The sequence below is a fragment of the Ptiloglossa arizonensis genome, chromosome 5 (genome assembly GCF_051014685.1).
Source record: "Ptiloglossa arizonensis isolate GNS036 chromosome 5, iyPtiAriz1_principal, whole genome shotgun sequence".
Classification (NCBI taxonomy): Eukaryota; Metazoa; Arthropoda; class Insecta; order Hymenoptera; family Colletidae; genus Ptiloglossa; species Ptiloglossa arizonensis.
The window spans coordinates 27,246,175-27,273,756 of NC_135052.1; the positions used below are offsets into that span (position 1 = coordinate 27,246,175).

The 27,582-nt window shown below is 35.5% G+C and overlaps 1 protein-coding gene across 4 annotated transcripts in view; it reads left to right on the top strand.

Moving 5' to 3' along the window:
* The window catches only part of Tay (tay bridge kinase), a 43,721-nt gene that overhangs the window by 12,172 nt on the left and 3,967 nt on the right, over window positions 1-27,582 (top strand). For all 4 annotated transcript variants that reach the window (XM_076310856.1, XM_076310859.1, XM_076310857.1 and 1 more), the window contains exons 2-9: window positions 25,748-25,933; window positions 25,992-26,105; window positions 26,188-26,223; window positions 26,314-26,340; window positions 26,419-26,479; window positions 26,555-26,757; window positions 26,830-27,204; window positions 27,325-27,560. In XM_076310856.1, coding sequence (XP_076166971.1) covers window positions 25,748-25,933; window positions 25,992-26,105; window positions 26,188-26,223; window positions 26,314-26,340; window positions 26,419-26,479; window positions 26,555-26,757; window positions 26,830-27,204; window positions 27,325-27,560 — 1,238 coding nt within the window. The remainder of the gene's footprint in view (window positions 1-25,747; window positions 25,934-25,991; window positions 26,106-26,187; window positions 26,224-26,313; window positions 26,341-26,418; window positions 26,480-26,554; window positions 26,758-26,829; window positions 27,205-27,324; window positions 27,561-27,582) is intronic.

Genomic DNA, 27,582 nt, shown 5'->3' on the forward strand with positions numbered 1-27,582 from the left:
AAAATATATTTTTCTCGTCCGGTTCAGATTAAACTTAATCTTTTTCTTCCTGAACCCCTTGAATATTTCAACTACACATTAACAAACTTCAAAAAATGAATTTTATTTCCTAAAGATAAAATCTATACGTTTGAGAAAACGTAATCACAGTATATCAAATAAAATGCAAATGACATGATATTGCCACACTAATTAAATTATTTTTAATTCGATTAAAAAATTAATTTTTACAAAACTACAAGAATTCACGATCAAATTATAGAGAGTACTTGCTTCTTTTTAAATTTTCCGTTAAAATTTCTATTACACCATTGTCGTCTGTCTTAGCAATTTTCAAATAACGTTATTTGTTAAAATATCTTACAAACGCTGAAATAATTTATATAAGCTTATATTCTTATCGACCACTTTATTGTAATCCTCGATAATTGTTTACAGATAATTTTATTTGTTCACATACAAATTATTTTACCTTATATAATACCATTAACATTTTTTTAACATATACTAGTTTCTCATTTTTAAATCAAACGTAAAAGAGATTCTCACATTGTTAGATATTTATAACATTATACAGAAGTTCAGAATGGTACTTCAGAAATTAATATTTTCGTGGTAAATCTTCTCTGAGAATAATATCCTCTGCATTAATAATCATTGTCCCACTTAACATTATTAATAAATTCATTTTGATTCTTAGACGATAGCGTTTAATTATTTATTAAAACAGGTTTTTTTCCCTTGTCACTCGTACATATTTAATTTCCTTATAGTGCCAACTCTCGCTGACTAAACTTGGAACAAATTGTTATAAAAAGTTATTTGTTCACATAACGAAAAAAAAAGATATTAATGCACCTCTTTCAATTTTTTACACGAAGGAAATATTTATTGTAATCCTCGATAATTATTTACGGACAATTTTCTTTATCAAAGGTAAATTTTTTAACAAAAAAATTCTTTTTCATTATACAATTCCATTAACATTTTTTTACCATATATTAGGTTCTCATTTTTAAACTAGACGGTAAAGAGATTTTCACATTGTTAGATATTTATAACATTATACAGAAGTTTAAAATATATTATATAATATTATAATTATATAAATTACTTCTTTTGTATCGATCGAATTTAAAATTTAAATGAAATATTAAGGGATGAGAGGATCCTATAGAACGTTAAATTTTATACACATATATACATATACATATATTATATATATATATATATATATATATATATATATATATATATATATATATATTTATACGTATATATAATATGAAGTTTGTATTATAATATAGATGTAGAAGAACATTGACCCCTTGTTTCGTGTAGTTAGAAAGTATTCGTGTAAGATATTTTATTTTCCGCCGCAAGTTGTGTATCTCGTTTGTAATGTTTTTATTAAATTAAATCAAGTGTCGAGGTATTGTGTTAACGATAACGTTTGTAAAAATTGTTACGTGTCTGACAAGTTGTTCGGTTTTATAAAATTCTGACGAGTGAAATTAAAAGATTACAACGTTGAGTATAAAACGTAAGAGGGAAAATTAACTTTGTCGATCGATAAGATTAAAAGTAAGAGCTTGCTGTGTGTTTAACCAGTTTAGATTCGATAGATAGTCATTAATTTGTAAGATAAACACGGATATGCTTGACGATAATTATTAACGTGCGGATCCCGATCGCGATTATATCTAGAGGTGGAGATACATACAGGAAGTAATGTCCAAGAACTTTAGTCGAGCAATTTTAAATTAATTATTCAGTTGCTACAACTTGGGTCTAGTTTCTTTCTGTGTTTGCAAAATCGAGGTATGTACATATTTCAAGGAATATTTAATATGCATCAGTACAGTCTGTTTTTTTTTTTTTTTTTTTTATAATTTCGTTCACCGTTCAATATTATCGACAAAAGACAAGCATAAATAAAAATATATAATTATAATTAATTCGTATATAATCCAATTTAATATCCACGAATCGAGTATTCGTTGTTTTGGGTAAATCGAAAATAACAGTTGAATAATAAATGTGAATTTCTGCTTTAAATATATTATAACACGTGTTGAATTTTTTAATGGTTGGGGCAATAAATAAAATGTTATTTATCGAATCCGTGGCATTTCGATGGCACTCTGTACTCCGATATTTAATGTTTCTAATGTAACAAATTGAAAATATTTTCGTACGCGAATAAAAATTGGTGGGAAACTGAAAAACGAGAAAATTATTATCAAAGGTAAATGAATGGAACTTGCTGAATCGGTAACGGTACAATGTCGTATTTTTAAAACGATATTAAACATTGAATGTTGTCTCAATTGCAGAGACAATGGGACAAAGTGACGCGTGGTTTTATTAGTGTCTTATTTTTAAATACTTCGAGGCCGGAATGTTGTTAAATTAGCTGGCAAACATTCGTGGAATCTACGTACGAATAAAGAGAATTTAACGATAACTTTGTGTACTTTAATTTGTGAATGCATAAATAATGAAGTAAATTTATATTAGTAGATAAAGGGAGTGTATATTATAAACGTCGACACGAAATGGAAGCGTAATTAAATTCCATTTGGTCATGTTTTCCAAATAGAAAAAATATTTCCTCAACTTTGTTCAAGCATTGAATAATAAGTCACGTGTGAATAACAAAGGCAATAGAATGTCGTGTTTCGTTAATATTCTCCATTCCTGCTGTGCGAAAAGCTATTGAATATTTGGTAAACAATTCGTAAAATCTATAAATAAAATTTGCAAAATTTCCATATAGAGGTATAATTAACTTTTTATTTCTCCATTTATTTTAAAGAATTCGAGCTGACCAAAATTAAACAGCAAGTTAGAAAAGTAATAACGTAAAATGTTATGTTTTGTTAATATTTTGCCCCGTGGTTGTTCGAACGTTTAATGCAATTTAATTATATTGCCAATTGTTGAAAATCCAGAAAAGATTTTCAAAGCTTTAAAGTAAAAGTATAATTTACTGTAATTTATTTTTAAATAACGGAAATTTCTTTTTCAAAGTTACTTTCATTTCCAAAAATCGAACGGCAAATTACAAAATTAATGACATAAAATTTCACAGCTTGTCAGTATTCTGCATTACAGGTTTTTAAAAGTTAAATCAATTATTAATAAATATTTATGAGATGTGTAAATGAACAAAGATTTTCAATCGTTGCAGTTTGAATTATATTATATTAACGATCGTTGAATCCGAAACCAAAAGTTGTCAACATCGTGAAGTAAGTTGTAACTAATATCAAATTGTACTTTAAGTTCAAATCACTTTAATTATTTACTCAAAATTTATTATTCGTCTCAAAGATTGAATAATCAATCATATTCGAAAAATTAATGAATTATCGGATAATCATTTATGAGACAATTTAAATTTAATTATATGCTGCTACAAATGAAAAGATATAAAATATACAAATCTTGAAAACGGTGAACAGTGAAGTGAACTCATTTAAATATATTAGTTCGCCAATTAAATGTACATAATCTTTCTAATCCTTAATAATTATTGAGTACCTAACCGTTGGAACGAACACGAGTCTCTTGAATTTAATTGTATATTTTTAAATTAAAAATGACCGTTTCGCCGTAGCTGCTGCCATTAGCAAACATGGAATATCAAATCACAAAAATAATGGCGTACAGAACGTTACATTCTGTTAACATTTTGTACTGCGCCTGTTGCGATGTTAATTAAATTACAGGTAAACATTCGCGAGGTACACAACCAAATAAACGATATTAATACAATTCCAAACCTGTTATCGATTGCTGAGAAACAATAGCGACGAAATTCACCTTTCAAAATTGGTTGCATTCAGTATAGACTGCATTCAGCATTCTGTGTTCAAAACGAGACTATTATGCACCTTATCTTTGTTCAAAGACACCTTAAGGGAATAAAAAAGATTTTACGATTGAAATTCGCACGGAAAAAATTTGTCTCGCATTTGTTTCAATGCGTTCAATCGGTTTTACCGATTCTTGTTGATCAAATATAAAAGATTATTCCAACAGAGCATCTGGCCAAATTAAATGCGATACGAAACGAAATATTACAGAATTCCAATTAACGTAATTTATTGTATTATTTACTTCGACTAAAAATTATAAAAAGAGCATATGTTAATCCAAATCGAGTGATGTATAAGTATAACCTCTTTGAGGATATTGGACACTCGTGTCCAATGACGTTTACTTCGTTAGTTACTTTAAATATTGTGTTTGCACACATCGCTACGATAGTGAGTTCATAACTAAACGAGAATCATATTGTCGCAAAGATAAATATCACGAGCCGATATCAGCTAAAATTTTAGTTCATTGTGTACAAAACAATTCGTCCTTGAAAAGGTTAAAATGATGCACGAAATACACACGCTCGGAGCTGTTTAACTCCGAGATCAATGTATCAATAATTAGAAATATTTAACCTATTCACGTTTCTCTACGTTTCGTTCTCGTCTGTTTGGATTGCGAGACGCCCTCTACTTTGGAAAACACTGAACTGAACAGTGAATCACACAAATCATAAAAACAATATGTCAGGTTATCGCGTCCTCGTCGTCGTGCAAACTCGGTGTTGTTCGACTACCAACTATCTAAATCTGTTTTTCAGTGCTATTAACCGTATTGTTATCGCATAAAGGAACACAGGCAAAGACTCGAAGCCGTGCCGTCGGTCATTTCACGACGAATGTATACAATGCAGTAGTGTCTTGGGAATGGCGCCGTAGTTTTGTGTCTCCTCTTTCCAGAAAAATTCTTCCACCCTACCTGCCACGCCGAACAAATGTCACAGTCGCTTATTATTGCTTTGTATACCATGAATCAGTAATTACTAAATAGTAATGTCCTCCCAAGCATTTTCTTACCAAACGTTTCCAGCAATTTATTTTAATTCTCGAAAATGATACACATAGCGAAATAATATACGCAGCAGAACTATTCTGAATTTTTGTGAAACGAGTGAAAATAAATATATGACTGGTGGAAACTAATACTGATATATAATACTAATACTGAGAGAAATCTTAACCATTAAAATTATTGGAAAATTTATTTAAACAGTACACTGCTAATTTGTAAGGTGCACGTATTATATTATGTTGTGTGATAAATATGCATTTACTCTGTTTATTGTTACCGAATGTTTCGCAATAGCTGTGTATTGTGTTATGCTTCGTTCTGATTCCAAAACTGAAGTCAACTTAACAAGCGAAGCTTGAAATCTTTCGCGCGCAAAATAATTTCATTATTACGAATATTTGAATGTTCTATTAAAATCATAACGTATTAAATTTTTCCATGTGTTCTTCACTCGTTTAATGTAAAATAAGTGGTAATTACCGGTCGTTTGATCTTGTGACTTTTTTTTATTTATTTATTATTAAACGACTGACTTGATTAGTAATGCAAAGAGCTTTTAAAAAATCCATTATAACTAGCTATACATTATTTTGTGTAATGCATGCTGTAAATATTAAAATGTTGTTATAAATGTTTCACTATGTAAACACAAATATGTACCAGAAATGACTAAGTATACATAGCGACTTGATAAATATTTTCTGAACAATATTTTGAACTAAAGATTTCAATATCGTGCACATAGAATTTTCTTCTCAATGTTTCTCCCACTCGTAATTCTCAAGGTCATTGTCGTTCGTCGCGCAAGAATAACATTAAACAGCATTATATTCTTCATGGAATATTTACACATATATAAATATATTATAGCTTAGTAATTGCACACTTTATAAATATACATAGTATAATTTACCGTTTACCCGGTACACAAGTATTCTATAAACAATTCAATATTTATACATTCCATAAATATATAATATAATATAATTCAATATTCGTACACATTATACAAATATATTATAGTTCAATATTTACGCGCTTTATAAATCTACATATTATAAGTTACTATGCACACGGTGTAAAAATATAATACCACCGTTCAATATTTTCACGTTACAAATATACCGTAACTTAAAATTCATAATTTGCAACGCCCTGAAAATTTCAGTCGCCCCGTTCGAGTCGTTGCTGCCCCAGATACATCGAGCGGCGTGTTATTCCACTTTAACTTCGAATTACGCACGACCGCGCCGCCATGATAATACACGTTTCGCCTTTCTCGAGCTCCCACGTCGCGTCGCTGCGCTCGTAATTCGTTACACGGAATCTCGCCGTTCGTAACCCGACGGAAAGAAGAGAAAAGAAGGAAGAGACAAATATTCGAGTCATTCTTGTTATTTACCCGTCCGTTTCGTGCATCATCGGGGCACAGAGTGCATTGTTATTGTCACGGAGAAAGTACCCCCGACGTAAACCGCTTAAACCGGTCCCCCCCTGTTCCTGAACGGGTTCACGATCCAACCTGAGCTTCTGGACGGCGCGCAACAGCTGTAAGCTGGGCAAGACATTCAGCAGGAAATGCCAGATCCTCGCTTATCGCTCCCTTCCTCCCGTTCGAACGCAATTTTTCCTCTTTTACGTGTGTTTTTTTTTCTTCTTCTAATTAAAAGCGTTGAACCTCGCTCGTGATCCTCCCCTCTCCTCTCTGTCTCTCTCTTTCGCTGTGGGGCACAATCCCTCGTTAATTAAACGTGAGAAATCGTTAGCGCGCGGGTAAGCGAATTATTAGCGACCAGCTACCGGCGTTACTAGACACCTCGTTATCTGCGCCCCGAAACGTGCACGTCCCCTACCATCGCCCCCCTCCCCCTCCCCCTTAAGACGATTTGAAATGTAAACGTCGAGGTTAGGATGTTGATTCGGTGTCAAACAATTAGCGGGCAGTGAGATACTCATCTAACGTTGGGGGGAGGCAGAATGACTAATTATGAAAAGTCGTGGGAATATAAAGCGGACCCCTCTGTACCCCCACTCCTTGCAGTAGCCTGTCGCGGACACCACGGAACGAATTACGTGGAATTCAGATCGGTGACAATTCTATCCGACTTGTTGGATTACTCTTTCGTTGATTTTAAGCGGTGAAGCGAAAATAGTGGTGCATACGGTGGTTGTAAATAAATATTTTCCTATGTGATATTAAAAAAAATTTAATATCAATATAATACATCGCTGTGTTAATATCGTTGATAAATTACGGGTAAAAGTAGCGTTTATTAGATTTTTTAAAATAAATTTAATTTAAAGTGGGATAAATTACGCGTAATAACCGAATGACTGTTGTAAAAATACCACAGTTGTGGTTATTGTGCGAACAAAGTGAAAATTACGATATCCTCGGAATTAAATGGTTTTGGACGACTTGATTAGAAGTTTTTGTGTCAGCGTTACACGTTTGTACGCGTGTTTGCAGAATCCGAATGTAGTTACGTCAATATTTGTTGTTTAATGGATCTTTGGCTAAGATAAAGTTTCTCGTCTGGTACAAGGAAGTATTAAGATACTTTCGTAATTGTGCAATAAAGTTACACAATGTACGATACCACTCGTGTGAATTTAAATCGACAAAATTCGCTAACTGTAAAATATACGAAAGCTGTGAATTATAAGATTCATAGAAAAAATAATGCTCAATTTATTTTTAGTAGTATATTTTAAGTTCAAAATATTGGACCACCTAGCATATATATAAAATGATTAGAATATACGACTTTGCCAGAAAATACACATAATCGAGAATTCTAATCTCTAATTCGAACATTACAATTCCTTTTACGCACGTTGGATAACACGTGCATAAGATATGCATACTAACGTAAGTTTTTCTCCAATTACCCTGGACAACGTATTTATTTTCAACGAAAAATATTCATTTTTATGTAATAATTACGGTGTACCCTCTCTCTGTGTATCCGTAATCGAATTACACGGTCCGAACTCGCCTCAGAATTCGGTTGCCAGGTAGTCAAAAGTCCCAGGTATCAACGTTTTTACCAGAGATCGTGGTATTGAATTTAATTTTTACCCGTGTATTATTTCACGTATATTTAAACACACGTGTATTTAATTACACGCGCAATTACTGATTTCACAGATGATTTTACAAATTTCGAAGCGACGGGCTCGAATATAAATTACGAAAATTCACAAGAAAATTCTAAATTCTATTCAATCGCGTTAAGAACATTGGCTACTCCCGAATGCTATCTTTTGACTCCTGGGAATATTGTGTTCTCGAAAATGGGTCGTTTATTACCAGAAAATATACACACGATCTTTTCTACCAGACCGGAGAATCAGGAATAAATAGTGTTAACAGGAATGGTTTCGAAATTTATTTTCGTACTTATAACCTAAAAATGTTGTGTAATCGTATTTTCCTTTCGCACATTAGCAACCGTGTTCTAAAAATTACACAAATTATAATACGAGTACGTTAATACACGTGGAATACCACACGCGAAACACTATACTTATAATTATCTGTACGAAAGTACGTGTAGGTTAAATACACGCGAAATAGGGATCTCTAGTTTTTACCATAGAATGCACGCGTCGCTGATTTTCTGTTCCGAATTCTCTACTCCCCTCCTTCTGCTTCCTGTGCCTCTCTCCCCACCCCGTCGCCTTGTTGCGGGGAAATCCGTTTAGAGTTTTTCGTCGTCCCCACGACACAGAACGGTCCGACCTCTCTCGGGTGATTGTCCTTACCACAGATTCTTTCTTATCCGACGTGTTCTCTCTCCGTCCTCTCCCCTCCCCCCGTTCTCGTGTTCCCTCGTCGTGTCCTTACATTCTTCGGCTACACGACGTCGGTCAAGAAGAGAGTGTCGACATGTGGCGAGATTATTATCACACACGTAACCGTACTGTAATACTTAATTATCTTGTCCAGGGTCCGCGAGAGCGTTTAATTTATCTCGGCGCACGAGCTAGCTCGAAATGAGAGAGAGGGAGAAAGAGAAAAAAAGAAGAAAAAAGAAAAAAAATGTGTTTATCCACCGCTGGGAGCAATTAGCGACATTCATTCAATGATACACATTATCCGAGGAGCGCGTGAGTGAAAAATGATTTACTGCCCCGGTGATGATACATTTCACGTTTCATTTGTGAAATGAATATGGAATATGTGTCGCGCCTCGTCCGATGAATTACATCGGATCGACGTAATTGCAGGACCGCCTGAAACGAGCTGCTTCTTCTTTTTTTATTTAAGTCGCTCGTAATGTCCCTGTTAAGTGTACGATCAATTTTCATTGTACCTTTATAAATACGCTGTAGTTGTTGACAGTCGCGATTGATCTAATACGTACTCAAGTTTTACACGCCCTCTGGTGTTGGAGAAATTGATACAGCTCGTTCTTCAAAATTTGACACACGGTACAGAATATTCAGCGGATCGCGTTTCCACGGAATTTGGAAAAATAAATCGAGAATAGATGCTCGAACGTATTTTGGGTTATTTAATTTATTATGGGAACGTTAAATAAAATAAATATTTTTTAAAACTACTTCTAATATAACAATATTTAAACAGTTATGTATATATGCTGGATTTGAACAAAATGTTCAATTAAAATGAAATATATCATTTTTTATCAACAAACATTTAAAATTCTTCGTTGCACGAGTTTCTACGGTTTTGTTATCAGTATTATTAATACATATTTTAAAATTGTTGATACTTATTTATTGCAAATTATTATTGAGTTTAGTGTTCAAGTTTGATGTTTTTTTTTTTATTTATCTTCAACTGTATATTTTTCCCCAGACGTCAGAATTTATATTATGTAGTTTGTCGTAGGTATTAAAATATTGGATACCTTGCAGGGCGATAAAATCGTTTAAGTAGACGATCCTCTAATTATGTATTTCGAGCGTTGTGTTCGGTTCACTTTCCAGTCACGAGATCCTCTAATTATTTTGAGCGGTGTATTTAAAGGAGAACGACTTCTATCCGCGGTACGTGTGCCCGCTAACGTTTATGAATGATCTGAAAATACACTCGGCTAAGAATATATTTAACCTTGTACACAAAGCTTTGTAAGCTTCCGTAAGTGGACATTGTTTTTCTTTCTCTAATATAAGGTGATCCTCGATTTTACTATAACGCGGAACGAATCTGCAACACCAAAATATAAAAAGAATTTTAACGAACATGGGACGTTGTATGAAAAAAAATTATATAGTCATAGAACAGTCTATGAAAACATTATATAGATGTAGAAGAGTCTATGAAAAAATTATATGGACATAGAGTATTGTATAAAAAAATTATATCATTTATATAAAATTTATATAAAATTATATATTGATTGGACCAATTATATCGATCTTGAATATTGTTTGAAAAAATTATGTCAACGTTCAGATGTTATTTTCTGGAAGTTACAATCAATTAATATTACAAATGAATGATACAACTGAGAAATAAATAAACTTCTTAGTAGATCTGAGAGAAATTACTGGCGTAATTTATTTATACATTTCTAGTTAAAAAAGTATTTAATCAATCCCGAAGAAGATCTTTCTATTAGGCCAAAACGTTGAATGAATAAATAAATTACACGAGAAATTGCTCTCAGAGCCACTGAGAACTTTATTTATTTTTTAATTGTATTATTAATCAACTTAGTGTAAGCTTCTTAAATTTCTTTCGTTTTTCATAGAATCTTTTAAACATGAATTCATACCTTTACAATTTTTGTGAAATATTATATTCTTTTGTTATAATTTTATCAAATTTTATGTTAATTTGAAAACGGCTTAGAATCAACAAAATATATGTATCGTTAAATTTTTGAATTTACCAAGTAAGAAAATACGGCAAGTTATTGCCAATATTTCACATTTTCTCTTCCATCATCAATAAGTAAACTGTTTGAATTTCTGCAACTGATATCCAGTACTCTTATCTGGAGTGATTAAGGGCCGAAATGACTAAGCACGCTTCTGCTGGAGTAGCAGACACGCCTGGACGTATCACTTTTTGTTATTCTGAAGTATTGATCTGCAATCATGGATTTATAGTTCTGTGCAAATAGATTATACTCGACACGAAAGAATCGTCTGCATCGAGCATCAATCTGCTTGGTAATATATCTTCAATTATAAGAATAGACAAAGTGTTCGTTTTATTAAAGTAATAAAACAGTACTTATCTTAGTGCTAGATTAACTCGTTACGAGATTATCACCTGCAATATCGATATAAAATGTTGAAAAAACAAACGGAGAATTCACTTATCTTTTATCGATAATTCCGGTTTCTGGAAATAAAGTTCACGAAATTATAAATAGACAACCATTGAATTATTAAAACATAATTACAGCACGTTTCTGAATTATTGGAAACAGTGAACCAAGCTCCAGCATAATAAAATAAAACGATTTGTTTGATGTAATTTTTTTCTACAAAAAGGGATTAAAACAACTCAACGTTGAGTTAATCAAGACAAACGTCACAGATTTATTGTCTGTAAATTTTTTTTTCTTAAGGTGCGTTTTTCAGCAAGTTTGAGAACCACTGATTTACTTCTTATTGTCAAAGACGAAGGTAAACAAGTTTTTAACAAGAACTATATTTCGTAGAATACACAAAGGCGATATTTCAATACTAATTTAACTTACATGAACGCGAGAAATAAGATTGATTAATTTTTCGATTACGTAACGTAACATTTACATTGTTATTCAGAAAAAATCAATCAACATTATTTCTGGTATCGTCAGTATTTCGTTTCTAATAATTGGAATAAATATTCCATGCTTAAGAGATTGCCCGAATCGATTTAAAAAAAAAACTATTAAATTTAATTAGTGTAAAGGCTACAACCGTCAGGGACCAATTATTTCGATCGTAGTATAATCGGATACAGACAGAACGTTGAGAGGTCGCATTCGATGTGAAAAAGTGGTTCTACCAGTAATTGGTCGTTGGGATTAAAACATTTTCTCACGTTCAATTTGTACACGTACGTGCTCGAGTAACGGAGGTCATCTTAATCCCACCTTATCGATCAACGATTAATATTGAACATTATTCGTCTTCGTGTTTAAAAATATAATTCTCCCTTACATTAATTGGAGCCTTTATTTAAATTATTTGTTGTATTCGATGAAAAAGAAATCAGAATCCATCCATCAAACTCGATGAGAGTAATATAAGTTTGAATTAATTAATTTTTCCATCTTCTCCCCCCCCCCCCCCCTAAAAAAACAATTCTGTAATCATTTTTCTTAGAAATATTATTACCAGGAAATTCGAACCTATACAAATTTTCAATGGAATCGACCATAACGGAGATATCGAACCTTTTAGAGTTTTTAACCCCATATTTTCAATATGCAACATTTTTAGACAGTTTATATTGTCGGTACAATATTAACAGCGGATCGAGATTCACACACTATTTGTGATCTTGTTCGATCTGCATTACATGTTCTTTTTGCGCAATTATGTTATGCTTGTAATAAGAAAACAAATTGATATGCGTTTTAAAAAAAGAAATAACGTTCACTGGCACGAAATTCAAGTACGAAGAGCTCGGTACCTTACGAGGATCAGAATTTATTTTTCCTGTTCATTTATGTATCAGGAAATAAAACCAGAAACGTTGAACGTGGAAATAAAATTAAAACTGATACTCGTGGATTAAGAAACCAAATAGAGTACGAAAGAAGTCAATAAAACTGTATTATTAAACGTAATGATAAACGTTTCAACCTTGAGTTTAAACGTAACGTATCATAAATTTAAGAAAAGTTGTGTAAAAATTAAATTTCAATTTAAATCAACATTAAAACATTCCAAAAGTTTACGATGACTATGAACACATCGGTGTGGTTCAAATGTACATAAAAATCGTCGTTATGAATTCAAGAAAATGAAAGAATTTGTATTTCTGGGTAAAAAATGACCCTTGACATCTCCCCATAAATGTACCAAAAAGGGATGGTGTACGCTTATCCAAGAAATGAACGAAAACAAATTTTTCTGGGTCAAAAATGACCCGTCGTAATCTCCCCACGAATGTAACAAACAAGGGTGGTGTACGTTTATGCAAGAAAATGAACGGGGGAAAAAAAATCTGGGTCAAAAATGACCCGTCGACATCTCCCCACGAATATAACAAAAAGAGGTGGTGTACGTTTATCCAAAAAATGAACGGAAAAAATTTTCTGGGTCAAAAATGACCCGTTGGTACCACCCCATGAATGTAACAAAGAGGACTGGTGTACGTTTATAATTGATTGAACCAAAAACGCGCAACGGTAGTCTCCCACACCGTTCTCTCATTCTGCTCCTCTCGCTCCGTGAATAGCGACGTTGAACGAATTTGTCGTTACACGTCACATTGCGCGACGGACATTAATTACGTTAGGGTAAACTCGTCGTGTTCAGAATCAACCGAGCGTATCCCGCATATTGCGATATCCAACTGGACTGATTAGCTGGGGCCACTCTATAGGGTCCCCTGCTAAAAACAGAACACGTTTAATCCACTCGCTATTTTAACCCATTTTATGCTTTAGGTCTACATATACATAGTCCACCGGTCTTCAAAAATATTTGTTCCTTGAATAGAAAATGTTCATTCACTCATTACGCATTTATATGTAGTCTTTGTTGATAAAGCAATCGATATTGTTTAGACAATAGTTTCGTTCCAATGTTAATGTGAATCTTGAACAAATATTTTTTAAAATGTTTACCCTAGGCATACATTGATTAAATAACAGAATGTAATAATAAAGTTATAGAAAGTATTACGAATTTGAAAGTGACATAATCGAGTATTATTAATAATAATAATATATGGTGATAATAGTTTTTTGGTGAAATCGTAGAACAGATTGGAAGTCAGTTTCTGTTTTTAAAATGGAACGCGTAGTTTTTTTTTTTTACAACAGAATTTAATAGAGCGACAAATGTTCAGATGATTCTCTGTTCTAATGAATATGAGAATAGTTTCCAAGATATTCGACTAGTAAAGTAGAACCTCGATGCTTGCACGCGAACCTCGTTCGCTGCATTGTTGACAATAGGAAGGGATAGTTAGTTGGCAACAAGTGTCGTGTAAGACACGGACGATTACATAAAAGGTCAAGTTTAGGTCATAGGTAGTAGAAACATATTGTATAAGAGGGGCCTCTTATTGGATCAGTTACCTTGATAATTGCGCGAATCTTACAAGAATGTTTAGCACCGTTTTCTTGCAACCATAGAAGTTCTGCTTTCAATTGTAATCTTCCAACAGCTGTGTCACGTGTACATCTCGTCACAATATTGTCGACAATATTTTAACCAGAGATCAAAGCAGTTATGAAATTATAATGGGCGATTTTTTTAATAAACTATTGTAAACAAATTGAAAATAAAAATGATAAAAAATAGAACTGAAATAGAAATGACCTATGTCGAATATTAATTATAAAAATGACAACGGTTGACAAAAGCGGAATATAAATAATATATTTAAATGTTTCAATAAATGTAACATTATTTTGAATGCTAATACGCATGAGTGAAAAATTAAAAACGCGTAGTATCGCAAATGCTTTATAATTCTTCGATGACATTAAATATTTGCGTTACTTGAATAACCGTGATATATTTTTACATAATATTATTGTTTAAATTATGCTTGCGGCAACCGTTGTCGTTATTCTATTTATTTTATAATAACTGTACACGAGTACTTCTCTCCTTAACATTCGTTGCCGTATTAAATTCTGTTATTTAAAAAACGATCGTTCCATTTTATAAAATCAAGTTAATCTTCAAACTATTGTATACACGTAATGCTCTTCACAGTTATCCAACTTTCGTAAGCAATATATTGTTTTATTATTCAACCCATTTATGCCTACAGTAAAAATCTTTTTTTTATACCATCGAAAATTTTATGTTTATCAGTGACATACTTATCAATATTTATCCATAAAGGCTACTTGTACGTACAAATACGGTACCATAATCGTTTTCTATGTAATAAAATGTTCTTTAAAGTAAAAATAATATTTTACGAAATTGGATTGTATCTAGCAAACAAAAAAAAGAAAAAGAAATATCTCAAAGTAGTGATCTGTTTCTAACAGGACACCCTGTATACGCCCCCCTCCTCTCTACCTGCCCTTCCAACGTACTGCGCGAAGGAATCGTTAAAATCGTTGCCACTTGATAATTAACAGCCACGGACTTAAAGCGAGGTCAGTGTCACGTCGCGGTGCCGAACTTGCTCGATTACGTAAGAAACGTCTTCTCACGAGACCAATTTCTATATGGTGTATTGTTTACAATGGAATCGGTCGTATCCGTTCCGCGATGATTTCATTGTTTACACCGTGCACTGTTTGCACGGATCGAATTCACGACGGAAGCGGTATTTTGTTTCGTAACCTGTTTTATCGTGCCACAGCGCGACGACGATTTCATACGAAGGGAATGAATTCACCAATCAAGTTCGTGATTGGAAACAGCAAGCGTTACGCGCGCTGATTACGGGAGTGGAGGGGAGGGGAAGAGGGAGGGGCGTTGATTATCTGGACGCGTGATCGGAAGTTCTTCTGCCCGAGATGTGAAAACAGTTTTTTATTCGAGTAATTGGACAAGAAGCCTATTGGTAAAGATTCGTTGTAGTAAAATTATTCTCTTTGCTCGATGCGACGTACAGGATGCCCAGAAAGACATTACGCGACATTAAAGACGTGTACGTGTGTGTGTAAGAAAAGTTTAATAAACCGTTACCCGATTGAAAAGTTATTCGTTTCCGAGCTACGTAGCGTTTCGTTGGAGTAAGTATAATATAAATTAATCTAAAAATATGCATTGGAAACGATAAGAAATTTCCAGCATAAACATTTTCGCTATCTGTAAAAGTTTACATAATTATAAAGTAAATATGTATGCGTGATACGTCAATTTTGATAATACTAAAATAATGGTGGTAGTTAAGTAATACTAACAGTGAGTAAATAATTATTTGAGTGATAATTAACGTAAAATGGTTAAGGTAATTATTGTAACAGAATACAATGACTAACATTGAAGTGCATAGAAAATGTAAAAAAAAAAATCAGTCAAAACTGTTGATTTTCACAAAACAGGATGTCGTATTCTTTGCGACAATTGGGTTACCTCGTTCAAATATTCGATTATTGACGACAGTGTATTATCACTAAATACACACGAATGCTTTGAACAGAAACAGCTATTCTCGACTCATTCATTGCCAAAGAATACCTTTTTCGCGACAGACAGTGAATTCTTTTGAAGTGTTAGAATGTTTCTCTCTGTGTATAAAGTTATCCCCACCATTTCGTGGAACTGCTGGCTCTCAACGGGCCCTATTATTTACTGTGCAATATCGTTTTTTTTTTTTTTTTTAAACCGTTTCATCGGGTATATTTTGTATCCACAAAATAAAATAAATGAATAAATTATTAAACTACTTTATTCGGATTCAAAATGTTCTTACGATGAGAATGATTTTAAACATAAATATATTCGAATGATTTTTAGTCGAACGAACAGATCGTATCATCGTCTCACTCTTGTTCACAATGTATATGATATGCGTAAACTTAATCAATGCATACAATCACTAATGAGTGTATACATTATTAACCTCACCGGTAAAGTGTACATACGTTAAGTTAATGATACTTTTACCGGTGAATGCATACAAGCACTATTTACATTCAGCAAAAGTGTACACGCATTGGCTCGTTTAATAATCCACGTCGTTTGTGTGGTACATTACTGAAAGAAAGACTACAGTAAACAAAACCACGTGACTGCTATAGAACGACATTAGTCCGCTACGACCCCTAACCAAGAATTAGAAACACGAAAAAATTCGAGGGTAAGAACGAACCGTTATAAAATTATTGTGAGTGTTAATCTTTGAGAGAAAATCCACTATCGTGCATAAATTATATCTATATCTATTCAAGGCATAAATTCCTGCTATTTCGGCCGTGTTAGACACGTGATTTTGTTTACCATAGTCCTTTAAAGGACTAGCATCTAGTTCTTTAGATGCACTGTAAGAAAAATGGCCGTAATTTGAGTTTCTTTCCCAAGGAAATCACATTTCTATTGAAAATATTCCGTTAGTGCAGTAAAAGTACGTTCCTCGAAGAATACATTAGTACACATTGTAACAACACGTTACACTTCCTAGTTACCAATGTTTCTTAGTACACATTCATCAAACCCCTGGTAAACGTATACGCTTGGCAGTGAGTGTATGTATTATTCACCGCAGTTCGTGCTTTAACCGTGTAATATATACAAAAGCGATCAAATTTCGTATACCTCTCTTGTATTGTGTCACAGTCCTACATCCCGAGCCATACTTCGAAAGAATTCCACTATACGATGCACCTCGACGATCCGCGTAACGAAAGAAGCTACGAGGTCGTAATAAATCAAAAAAGGCCTCGCGGGCGATAGACAGGGAGGAGGCGCACTCAGTGAGTCTGAATGAGCAAGGTTCGTTGCGCGAGCATATAATTTCGACTTGGAGAGCTGGATATATCGCCGGATTACCACGAGAGCTCTCTCAGTGTCGTTAGCCGTACCGAGAAAGTGAGGTCAGCAACGCCGCGCCACTCGATAAATCAGCTCGGCCGCCGGTGTGCCAACGGAGATGCCTGAATTCTGCCACGTGATCTCTCCGTCGACAGACAGGCCGACCCGCAATCCGCCAGCTCTGCCGGATTCGTCGTCCCGGTGAAAATCGACCGCGAGTTTCGACGATGGTCGCGAGCGAAACTGACTCGCGACCCATTTCTCCGCCCATCCCCCCCCCCCCCTTCTTCGTCCTCCTTCCACCGTCAACTGCGTGTGTCTCTCTTCACAACGGTCACAGTTTTTCTCGCTTTTATAACCGCAACGGGACCGTCGTGAACCTTGACACCCGACGCGAAACAATTGTTGTTTCTACACTTGTGGCGTGGACACGCTGAATTTCGTCCCCTTTTTATAAAGGGTATCCGGCAACGAGCGATATCGACGCAATTTCCCGCGTGCGAAAATGAATCGAGGGTTCAAAATTAAGGTTTTTTTCCCCACATGGGACTTTCATTTTTAACAAAGTCGGTTTTTCCCGCACACCAGCAACACTCGATTCGCAAAGGTCGATTTACTTTTCACATTACGTTGTTTAAGATATAACTTTGTTTCCTGGTTGTTTTACTTTTGAAAAAAAAAAAAAAAAAGATAATACAAAAAGAAATGAAATATTCGGTAAGAAGAAAATAATACATATAAGTAAAAATACAATTTTGTAATATTGCTAACTTAACTTAAAGAGTAATATAATCAAATAATATTCGATAAGAAAAAGAGAAAAATAATATATGTATGTATGTAATAAATTTTATTATAAAATGTAGAGTATATAAACTACGAACTTAATAACGGACAAGAAAAAAACGAATAAAAAAATAATTGCGATATTCTCAAGCTAATATTAATAATAAAAAGAAAGTGAATTATGGTTATTATAAAAAAATCTTTTTTTTTTCTCTTAACGCTTCAATGATGTTACGTTCAACCACCATAGTCGACCATGAAATTTTATTAAAACACAAATATCTAATTTGAAACTCGATTTTCTCAAAATTTCGTCCCCGGACTAAAAGTTTTATTTTACCGCTCTATTTAGTTTTATACGCAGAAACACTTTTTTGGTTACGTCACTAATCGCAGGAACATCCCCGCGATTGGTAACTATCGTATTAGCAGTGTTACCCGTTCGGTCGATCTGGTAATCGAATAAACGACAGCATGGCGGTAAATGAGGATTTTTAATTGGATCACGGTTCAGGATGAAGTATCGACTATCACGGAAAAGTCAATGGACGATTAACCGACGAATGAAGATGTTATTGGTTTTAATATTTCGGAGGAAAATGGAGATAAAACAGGACCGATCTCATGTAACTGCGTCATATGGCCGTGCTTCGGGCATGTTCACAATGCTCGATTCACGGTAATTAATGAAACACTCAAAGGCAATGTGTAATTCATTCGATTACCGACGAAATAATTTCATTGCTGACTGAATTACGGCATACATCCTGTATCGGCCTATCGTGAGACAGAATTTGTTAATAATACATGATTACATATCTGTATAAATATGTATCTGTGTATATATATATAAACACGGCATGTTTCTAGGTTATAAATATATAATATATATTGTAACCTAGAAATATATATATATATATATATATATATATATATATATATATATATATTATAACCTAGAAATATATATATATATATTATAACCTAGAAATTATATATATATATATATATATATATATATATGTACACATCTATATAACCTAGAAATATATATATATACATATATTATAACCTAGAAATATATATACATATATATATACACACATATAACCTAGAAACACGCCGTCTTAATATTCTCGGTATTTTAAATAATAGGATAAAGTGTTGCGTGCAAAAGTTCAAGAGGCGACCTAATACGATAGTAATAGCTTCTTTGTGGATAGAATGATAGAGGAGATTTGAAAGTCAATGTTGTTTCTTGAAACAGGGCGTATAATTTTTCACGATATAATTGGACAAAGCAATGAATTTCGAGAATAAAAGTACCGATGTATTATCTTAGCTTTGTTTATTTTATTTTACGACATTTGTTACGACATTAATAGAATACGGATAAAATGAAACGTAAGGAAGCAACACGAAACACGTAAACATTCGCTGCGCCATGGGTGTAGGACGAAGTTCAGCAACTACTGTTTCATAACCTAACCATAGAATCCGTAATCTTCAACCTGCTATGCTGCATCTGCGTGTCATTGTCTCGAATGTAAACAAACGGTGGAGAATTTTTAATCGCTGAATTAGAAACTGTGGCTCTGTGAAATTATTAGTATTAGGATGTATACCACCCAATATTTTTTTTCTTAAAATTCTATACTCTTGAATTCTGTCGTAAAGAAACTGTGGATATTCGATTCGAATTCTCAAAGACGAATCTACCATAATTCATTGACAAAAAAAAAATGTGGTATAAGTATGCAACGAATGAGATTCGATTTAATTGTTTCTTTATTATAGAGAGAAATGATTTATTTAACTTTTTTCTCCGAATTGTAATTCCCTTTAAGATTTATTTAAACTATTTTTTAAATTTGTACAAATAAAGAATATATCCGAAGGTCCAAAAATATGAGACTTAAATGCTTTGAAAAAACTTTAAAAAAATTCTTGATATTTTCTCCGTAATAAAATTTTGTTGCAACGGTTTTTCTTTTAAAAAATGTTTCCGATATATTTCTTCGCTGCAATACTTTCTTTTTTTTGGTATATTTATTTATATATTTTCTTATTTCTTTTGACCTTAAAAATTTCGAAAAAAAATGAACACACAAAAAATCTACTACAATCGACTCAAACCAAAGTATAATAAAAAGAATTTTTAATTGGTTTAGTAGCGTCAAAAATAATTTAGACGAATCAAGTTTTATCGTTCACCCGTTATACCGTTTTTCGCGAGCCCGTATTTTTCAAATAGATTTAAACATCAATACACCAGGCACGGGTGAGCGATAATGTCCTTAATTAAATAAAACGCTCGCCGGTGTAACATGGAGATTTGCATTACATTTTTTATCTCGTTCGATCGGTTCGGGTGCTCATTTTCGTACGTACACGTCGAATAGATTAATTTTAAAACGTTTCAAACCGCTCGTTAACCCGCGCGAAATTTATGTTGTGGCCAATCTGCGACACGTGAAGCGACATCGGTTCAATTTCAAGCTCTGCGAACATTCTCATAATTATTGCACCGTGTTTGTTTTAGCGCGTGAACATTTTTTCAATCCAAGCAAAGCGCACGCACTTGGGCATCGGTTAATTTTCAAGCTTCTCGTGGTGGATTAATTTCGAAACGATTCAAATTGCTCGTTAAATAACGTTTACGTTGCGAGCAACCTTGAAACACGGAACGCCTCGTCGATAACATTACCGAGCCTCGACTAGGAACGTTTTCCTCGTTATTATTACAGTATTTGTCTTACCGCGTGAGAACACCTTAGAAAAAGAAGGCCATCACTTTTTGTCCGAAGCTTGTACACGAACGTTTTCCCCGCACATAGCCGGAAGCGAGAAGAAAAAACGAGGAATTGCAGGGGGTTCGTGCGCTCGCGAATCGATACGGAAAACGACAAAAGGGATGTGTATCGATGATGGACGAAACACGCTCGTGCACCTGCACGAAGAATTGACCCAGTTCTCTTCGTTACAATTTGACACGGAAGAAAGCAAACGCTTTACTTTCAGATCCCGTGGTGTGTCTCGGGATTAATTAGTCTCGTTGATCGCGACAGACGCGAAGAAAAAGAAAAAAAAAACTCCCGCCGCGAAATCGATATCCACCGATTTTATATACCACGGGGAAGGAAAAAGTACAAATCGAGTAGACGCGAATTACATATACGGTTTAACGTTGTATAGGTTAGCCGCCCTAGATCGTCGTCGAACCGTGATACGTCTGTCGAATGGAATTTGAGAAAAACCAACAAACGGAAAAAATAATAACAAGACGCGTGCGCGAGACGAAATGCGAAAAACTAGAAAAAAGACAAGGAACGCTTCGTTAGCGCAGTGATCCGTTACTTCATTAATGAGATCAAGGGAATTTACCATTGTAAATTGATGAAAAAGTAATATCAATTTGGGTCACTGCTCGATCTAACGAAATTATTAAACGTCAATGTTCCTTCCAAGCATTTTTTCGTTCTTGACTATTTCGACCACTTTACTTCAGTTCTCTTCGCGCAATGACGTATATGGTATTAATTTAGAAACCAGTGAATAAAAAATATAAAGAGAAAATGTGACCACAATTTTGTATAAAATAAAATATTTGGAACGTTTAAGGACAAAATACTTGGAAGGATATTATTATTTAATAACAAGCAATATCGTCCGTCTGTTTTTCTTTTTCGCTTTGAAAGTCCCGCTGAACTACAATTATTTTCACACGGAAGCGATCGGCGGCCAGTATTATCCGCAATAAACGTTGCACGCTGGGATAATGGCGGCACTTATTTACAAATCATCTGAATTACGTGCACCTTCGAAACCTGTACGTAATTGTCTGCCGAACGTGACGACCAGTAAACGATGCAAATCAGCAGAAAATATTTACGTACGAACATAATCTTCCAACGTGACCCCGTAGACGGTCGTTTTATCGCTGCATTTACACCACTGTAAATCTTCTTACTGCTACGCTCGGCTTTTTTTCCTTTTCTCTAAAGCGCGACGACCACTGCCTTCTTTCTCTACGACTTCTCTCCACTTTCTCCCTCTGTCTTGTTTTCGCAGAACTAAATTCACTTCATTGGCCGAGCGGACCAACTAGACGAAACATGGATACAGTCACTCAACGCTGGCTGCTGCATTCCTGTTCCTTTTTCTTTCGTCACCGCATTCCGTTCGACGTTCGCGTCACTTACGGCGTTAAAATACATCATCCACGATAAAGATCTCTCCTGCCGAGAATTAGTCGTGTTTTGTCGCTCGTTGATCGCCATTTCTCCACGTTTATTTTGTAAACACTCGAAACGTAACGGAAAGCAATTTGCCGGATACAAAAAACGTAACCCGACACGACACCTCTGTAAAGTTTTTCGTACCGCTCTGTGTTTTTATTGTTTTTTTTGGCGCTACATCGTTCGATTAACCAACAGTATAACCTCTAAATGATGTAAGCTGGCGATTCGAAGAAACGGACTCGTTGTTTTTCTCGAGATAAATTTCCCCACGTCGTTCGAGTTTCTCGCTCGAAACTCATCAGTTGGCAACTTCGAAAGACCGCGGTGCAGGTTTCTCCACGTCTTAAAGCGAGATTTACAAATAAACGGAAATGCGAAAAAAGAGAATCGAAGACGGTAACTTGGAGTATAAACAATGCTACCATGATACATGTTTACATTCTGATAATTTTTGGACGACAGCCAGCGTCGTTTCATGCTCGGCGCGTCAATTTGGTACTGGCAAGCAGCCGAAATTTTCGTCAAACAAATGTCCAAATGACTGTTATTATCTGCCTGTTACAAACGGGAACTGAGAAAGCTTAATCTCGGTGCTAGTGATACCCGCCAAATTTAATGGGCGACTGTTGACACATTCTGATAGGTTAAGAATCGTGTTTCCTGTGTAAACGGTCGTACTTGGTGTACACGTTACTAGTTATTCGATAAGCGATTCGAATTCGTAAAAAAATCTGTGCTCGAGAAATTTTTTATTATAGGTGTTACCGTTATTCTTTGCTTTTACTTAAAAAAAAAGTGCTAGTTGATGATATCGAGTATTTTCAGTGAGAGTATCTTGAAACCGTTATACGTAAAAATATATAAAAACTTTACGATAATACATCTATGTATGTGCGTACAAGTTTATCCGTAAAAATTAACGCTTTGACTTGAATAACACGTAGAAGACAATTCATCGAGGTTCTCTGTTCATTGAAATCGTATGTGCATATGGGCGAGCGCATTAATATCGCGACCAAGTATACGCGAACTGCAAGTAGTAGCTGAATTAGAGCCTGATCGTGTCAACACCGAACGGATAGACGTGGCAACGTTGTACGGACGAGTTTAGTAGCCGGCTAGCCAAAGCGCGGAGTAGCCGACCGGTGGAACGTCCGCACGTCCGGGAACGACCTTCCTTTACTCGTCCCGTGTCGAGGAACCTCACCTCCCGGATCGTCAAACAGTTCTTTATCTCTCTCAAATCAACAATTTTTTGTTCCAATACGAATTTAAATCGACCCGCATTCTCCCATCATCGGTTGCAACAGCAAAACATCTAAAAAACGAATTTTTTTTTCATAATTTTTTATGTAAATTCTTTTCAAAGAATTCTATGACAAATATTTTTTCATTTTACTTAAGACACAGTACGTAGCACCTAGATAAAAGTTGATAATCACGTTTAATACATTATTCCGCAAATATCCACGGAATTTTTATTGTCGCAGAATTTAGTAGCAAAATTATTTCTCCACAATATCAGCACTCCAACCTTGAAAAAACTTCAATCCTCGACTAGCGATTAACGAAAGAAAAAACGGAGAATATCCTGACCGTTACGATACATACAGTATGTTGTGCATTTTTTTTTTATGTACTCTCAGTTGGAGATTTATTCGTTTAATTCGCCTTAGATACGGAGCATGTAATCCGACCGCGGTACACGTCCTAGGGGGTTTCGCTTCGTAGTTGGCACACGTGCGCAGGTGGAGTATGGCTTTTGCTAGGTGGTAGTTTTTTACACCGAGAGCTCTAGTGGCTTTTTCCCATCGTTTCTTTGGTAGCCAATCGTGAGAGAGACGAGGAGAGAATGAGGGAGGGTAAGAGCGTCAACGGGTACACGGTTATCGGAAAAGGAAAGTAATACCCGGAGCCGAGAAAGAGAAGTCAGGGTTCGGGGGCTTCGTTCCTTCCAGCTGGCCTGACACGGCAAAGGAGGCCTTGTCGCGCGGCTGCTCGTTCGGTCAATGTCTTCTCTTTCTGCCTCGCTCTTCCTCCTCTGCTTTCCTCGTCGTCCCCCTCTCCTTCCTTTTTTCACCCGCCCCTCCCCTCCCCACTTTCTACGTCCTCCAATCCCCTCTCTCTCGCTCCCTTCACCTTTACCCCGCTCACTACCTCTTTCATTCTCCCCACCATTCGTGTGCTGCATCGCGTACACGAGACACGGTGCTGCCTGTGAATCTTGCTGTCATCTTTGCAAACTCCCGTCCGTCTTAGAACTGGAATCTGAACGAGAATCAGTCCTATTGCGGCCAACGTATCCGGCTTCTACGTATTCTATCGCCTACCAAAACACGAGAACGTTTATCACGATAACGGTATTTAGGTGCACAGAGGGGAAACATCGAGAGAAAAGGAGGAGGAGGTGGAGGGGGGGCAGAGCGCCACCCGTTCGGAAATGTGCACTGACATCGCGGTTTAAAGCCACCCGACGGAAAGGCGTTCTCGTGCGGCTTTTTCTACTGTGCGCGCAACCAGCGTCGAAATTCCGCCGTCTCGCGATTCTCACGCGAACCAGATAAAATTCATCGACGTTTACGGTGACACGAAAACCGAGATCGGCCGATTTTTCTACTGTGGTGCACAGTTGTGACAGGAATCGGTGGTGGCGTGTTTACCATACGTGTTGAATATACCCGTTTACTGGTTGGTCGGATTTTATGCATGTTGAATCCAAGCACGGCGAACGGTACACCCGAGTATCACTGTGTATCGGATGCAATGAATGACCGCAAGAAATGAAATTTGATTATTTTAATTCGCGCTTGTGGAGCTAGAGATCGTACCGAGAGCCACTGTAAGGATTATGTTACGTTTATCGCGATACCGCTTGCAACAGCATCCTTAGGTTCTTGTAAATAACGATAGTCTTCTTAGAATGTAATCTTGCATTCTTAAGAATGTATTTCAAGAGTTGAAACTGTTCACTGCGTATTATATTTCAATAATTTTTATTAAACCTTAATTAATTACGAATTAAATTACAACGTATCTATAAATTTATGCAAAAAAATTTAATTTTCAACAATTTTTTTTGCGCGTAATAAAATAAATATTATAAAAATTTCTTTTGTAAAATTAAATTTGTTGTGTCCAAATATATCTTTATACAAACAATTATGTGTATAAAAGTTCTATACTATATGATGCCAAAATGTAACTTGAATTTTTTTTTCTAATTACAGAGTGCAATAAAGCTAGCTGGTAAAAATAATGTCAAGAAATTGCATACGCTACTGTCAATAGTGGAAGAGAAACCAAAGGTGGATACGGGACAGAATAATAGACACAACGAGCACCACATCAAAAACCATTTCAAGCACAACCATTATACACACAATTCCATACTGACACCTTCAACACTTAACCAGGTAAGATAAAACAAAAGTGAATGTATAAATATTATATTAATAATGCTTTGCTTCGAAGGGCCTAGATGCAGGTACAAGTGACGATAGTGGTAGAGCATCTGAACAACTGCATGGCCCTGGTATACCTAGGGATTGCCAGGACGCAGACAGTTCCAGGGACCATCTCAGCGATGTAAGTATGAATTGATTACTCTACTAGTAAATTGACGCTTGATCAAATTCTCATTCTCGTAAAATTCTTATTGCATTTACAGGCTAGCAGTCATTGCAGTTCGGGTAAAGGTTATATCGTAAGTGTCAAAACTCAATGTATGAAATGTTACACAAAAACACAAAAGATTCTTGTAATAATTCTTTGTTATTTTTGTTTCTTATTATAGTGTGATAGTGAAGGAGAAGACGATAAGGTACATAGGCTTCAAACCATAGAAATAGTATGTTACGACAAGAGAGCAATCTTTTTTGAAAATTATATTCTATTCTAGGGCTCGGATGCTGAATCGATACTCTTTGAATCTTCTACCCCACCACCCCTTGCACGTAAATGTACGTAACAGGCATATTTGCAATATATCTCCCTGTATCGTAAACATTTGTCTAATATTGATACTTATGTTGTAGACGAGTTGCCATCATCTTCACCACACGTATTGCCTCCAGCAAACGGGGCAGGAGGTTCTCCTCCAGACACTGGTGGACAAATTTCTAATCCAGCAACGGATGCTCCGGCACCTATACCACCTCCTGTGCCTGCGTCTGCACCAGTTCCAACAGCGCCAAGTCCTCCCAGTCCTACTCTACCCCCTCATATATCCCAGCCACCTGTAAGTAAATCTTTGCAAATTTTCGTTTTGCTTCTACAAACGCAACATACATTTGATTAACCGTACTTTCAGATGACTAGTCCATTGGCAGCAAATCCACGTGCAATAGCTCCGCAACAGCGACCAGCTTCCCCTGCTCTGCCACCTCCTTCTTTATCCCAGCAGCCTCACACTACGATACCTGCATTACATACACCTAATGTGCCCCTCGTTTCGTCGAGTCATACAACTAGTCCCGCGGTAGCCAGTTTAGGTGTCACCCCAGCAGCACCATTAAACGGAGCGACTACTACCAGCTATCCACCGTCGATACCCATGGCTGCTTATCCTCAAACGCAACCATCTTACCCGCCCCTTTATACACCGTACACTGCTCTAAATCACAGCCCATACCTTCCACCTGCTGTACCATCTCCTTCCCATTCTGCTTCTTCACGGGCAGAAGTGGTAAGTCACAAATTCTTTCCATCTAGAATTACGGATTCTTATTCGGTTTTATATTACGTGTAATGAAGTTTTTTTTCAGTATTCCACTTAAACGCTAATACCGGCACTTTCCGTTTTTAGAGAGGAAGTAGAGCCTCCCCATGCACTAACATAAATAAACAACCTGTAGGAAATAATACCACAAATCACAATACTCCGCTGAGTGCCGCCACTACGACATGTGTGTCTACGATCACTAATACAGTTACTACGGCGAACACCATTGCTCACAGAGACATGGTAGCCTGTAGTTTAGCTGGAAGAAACAATAATTCGCCTCGTGGACACAGCCCAAGCCGAGAAAGAGATAGTTACAGGTACACTCTTGTAATCACACAT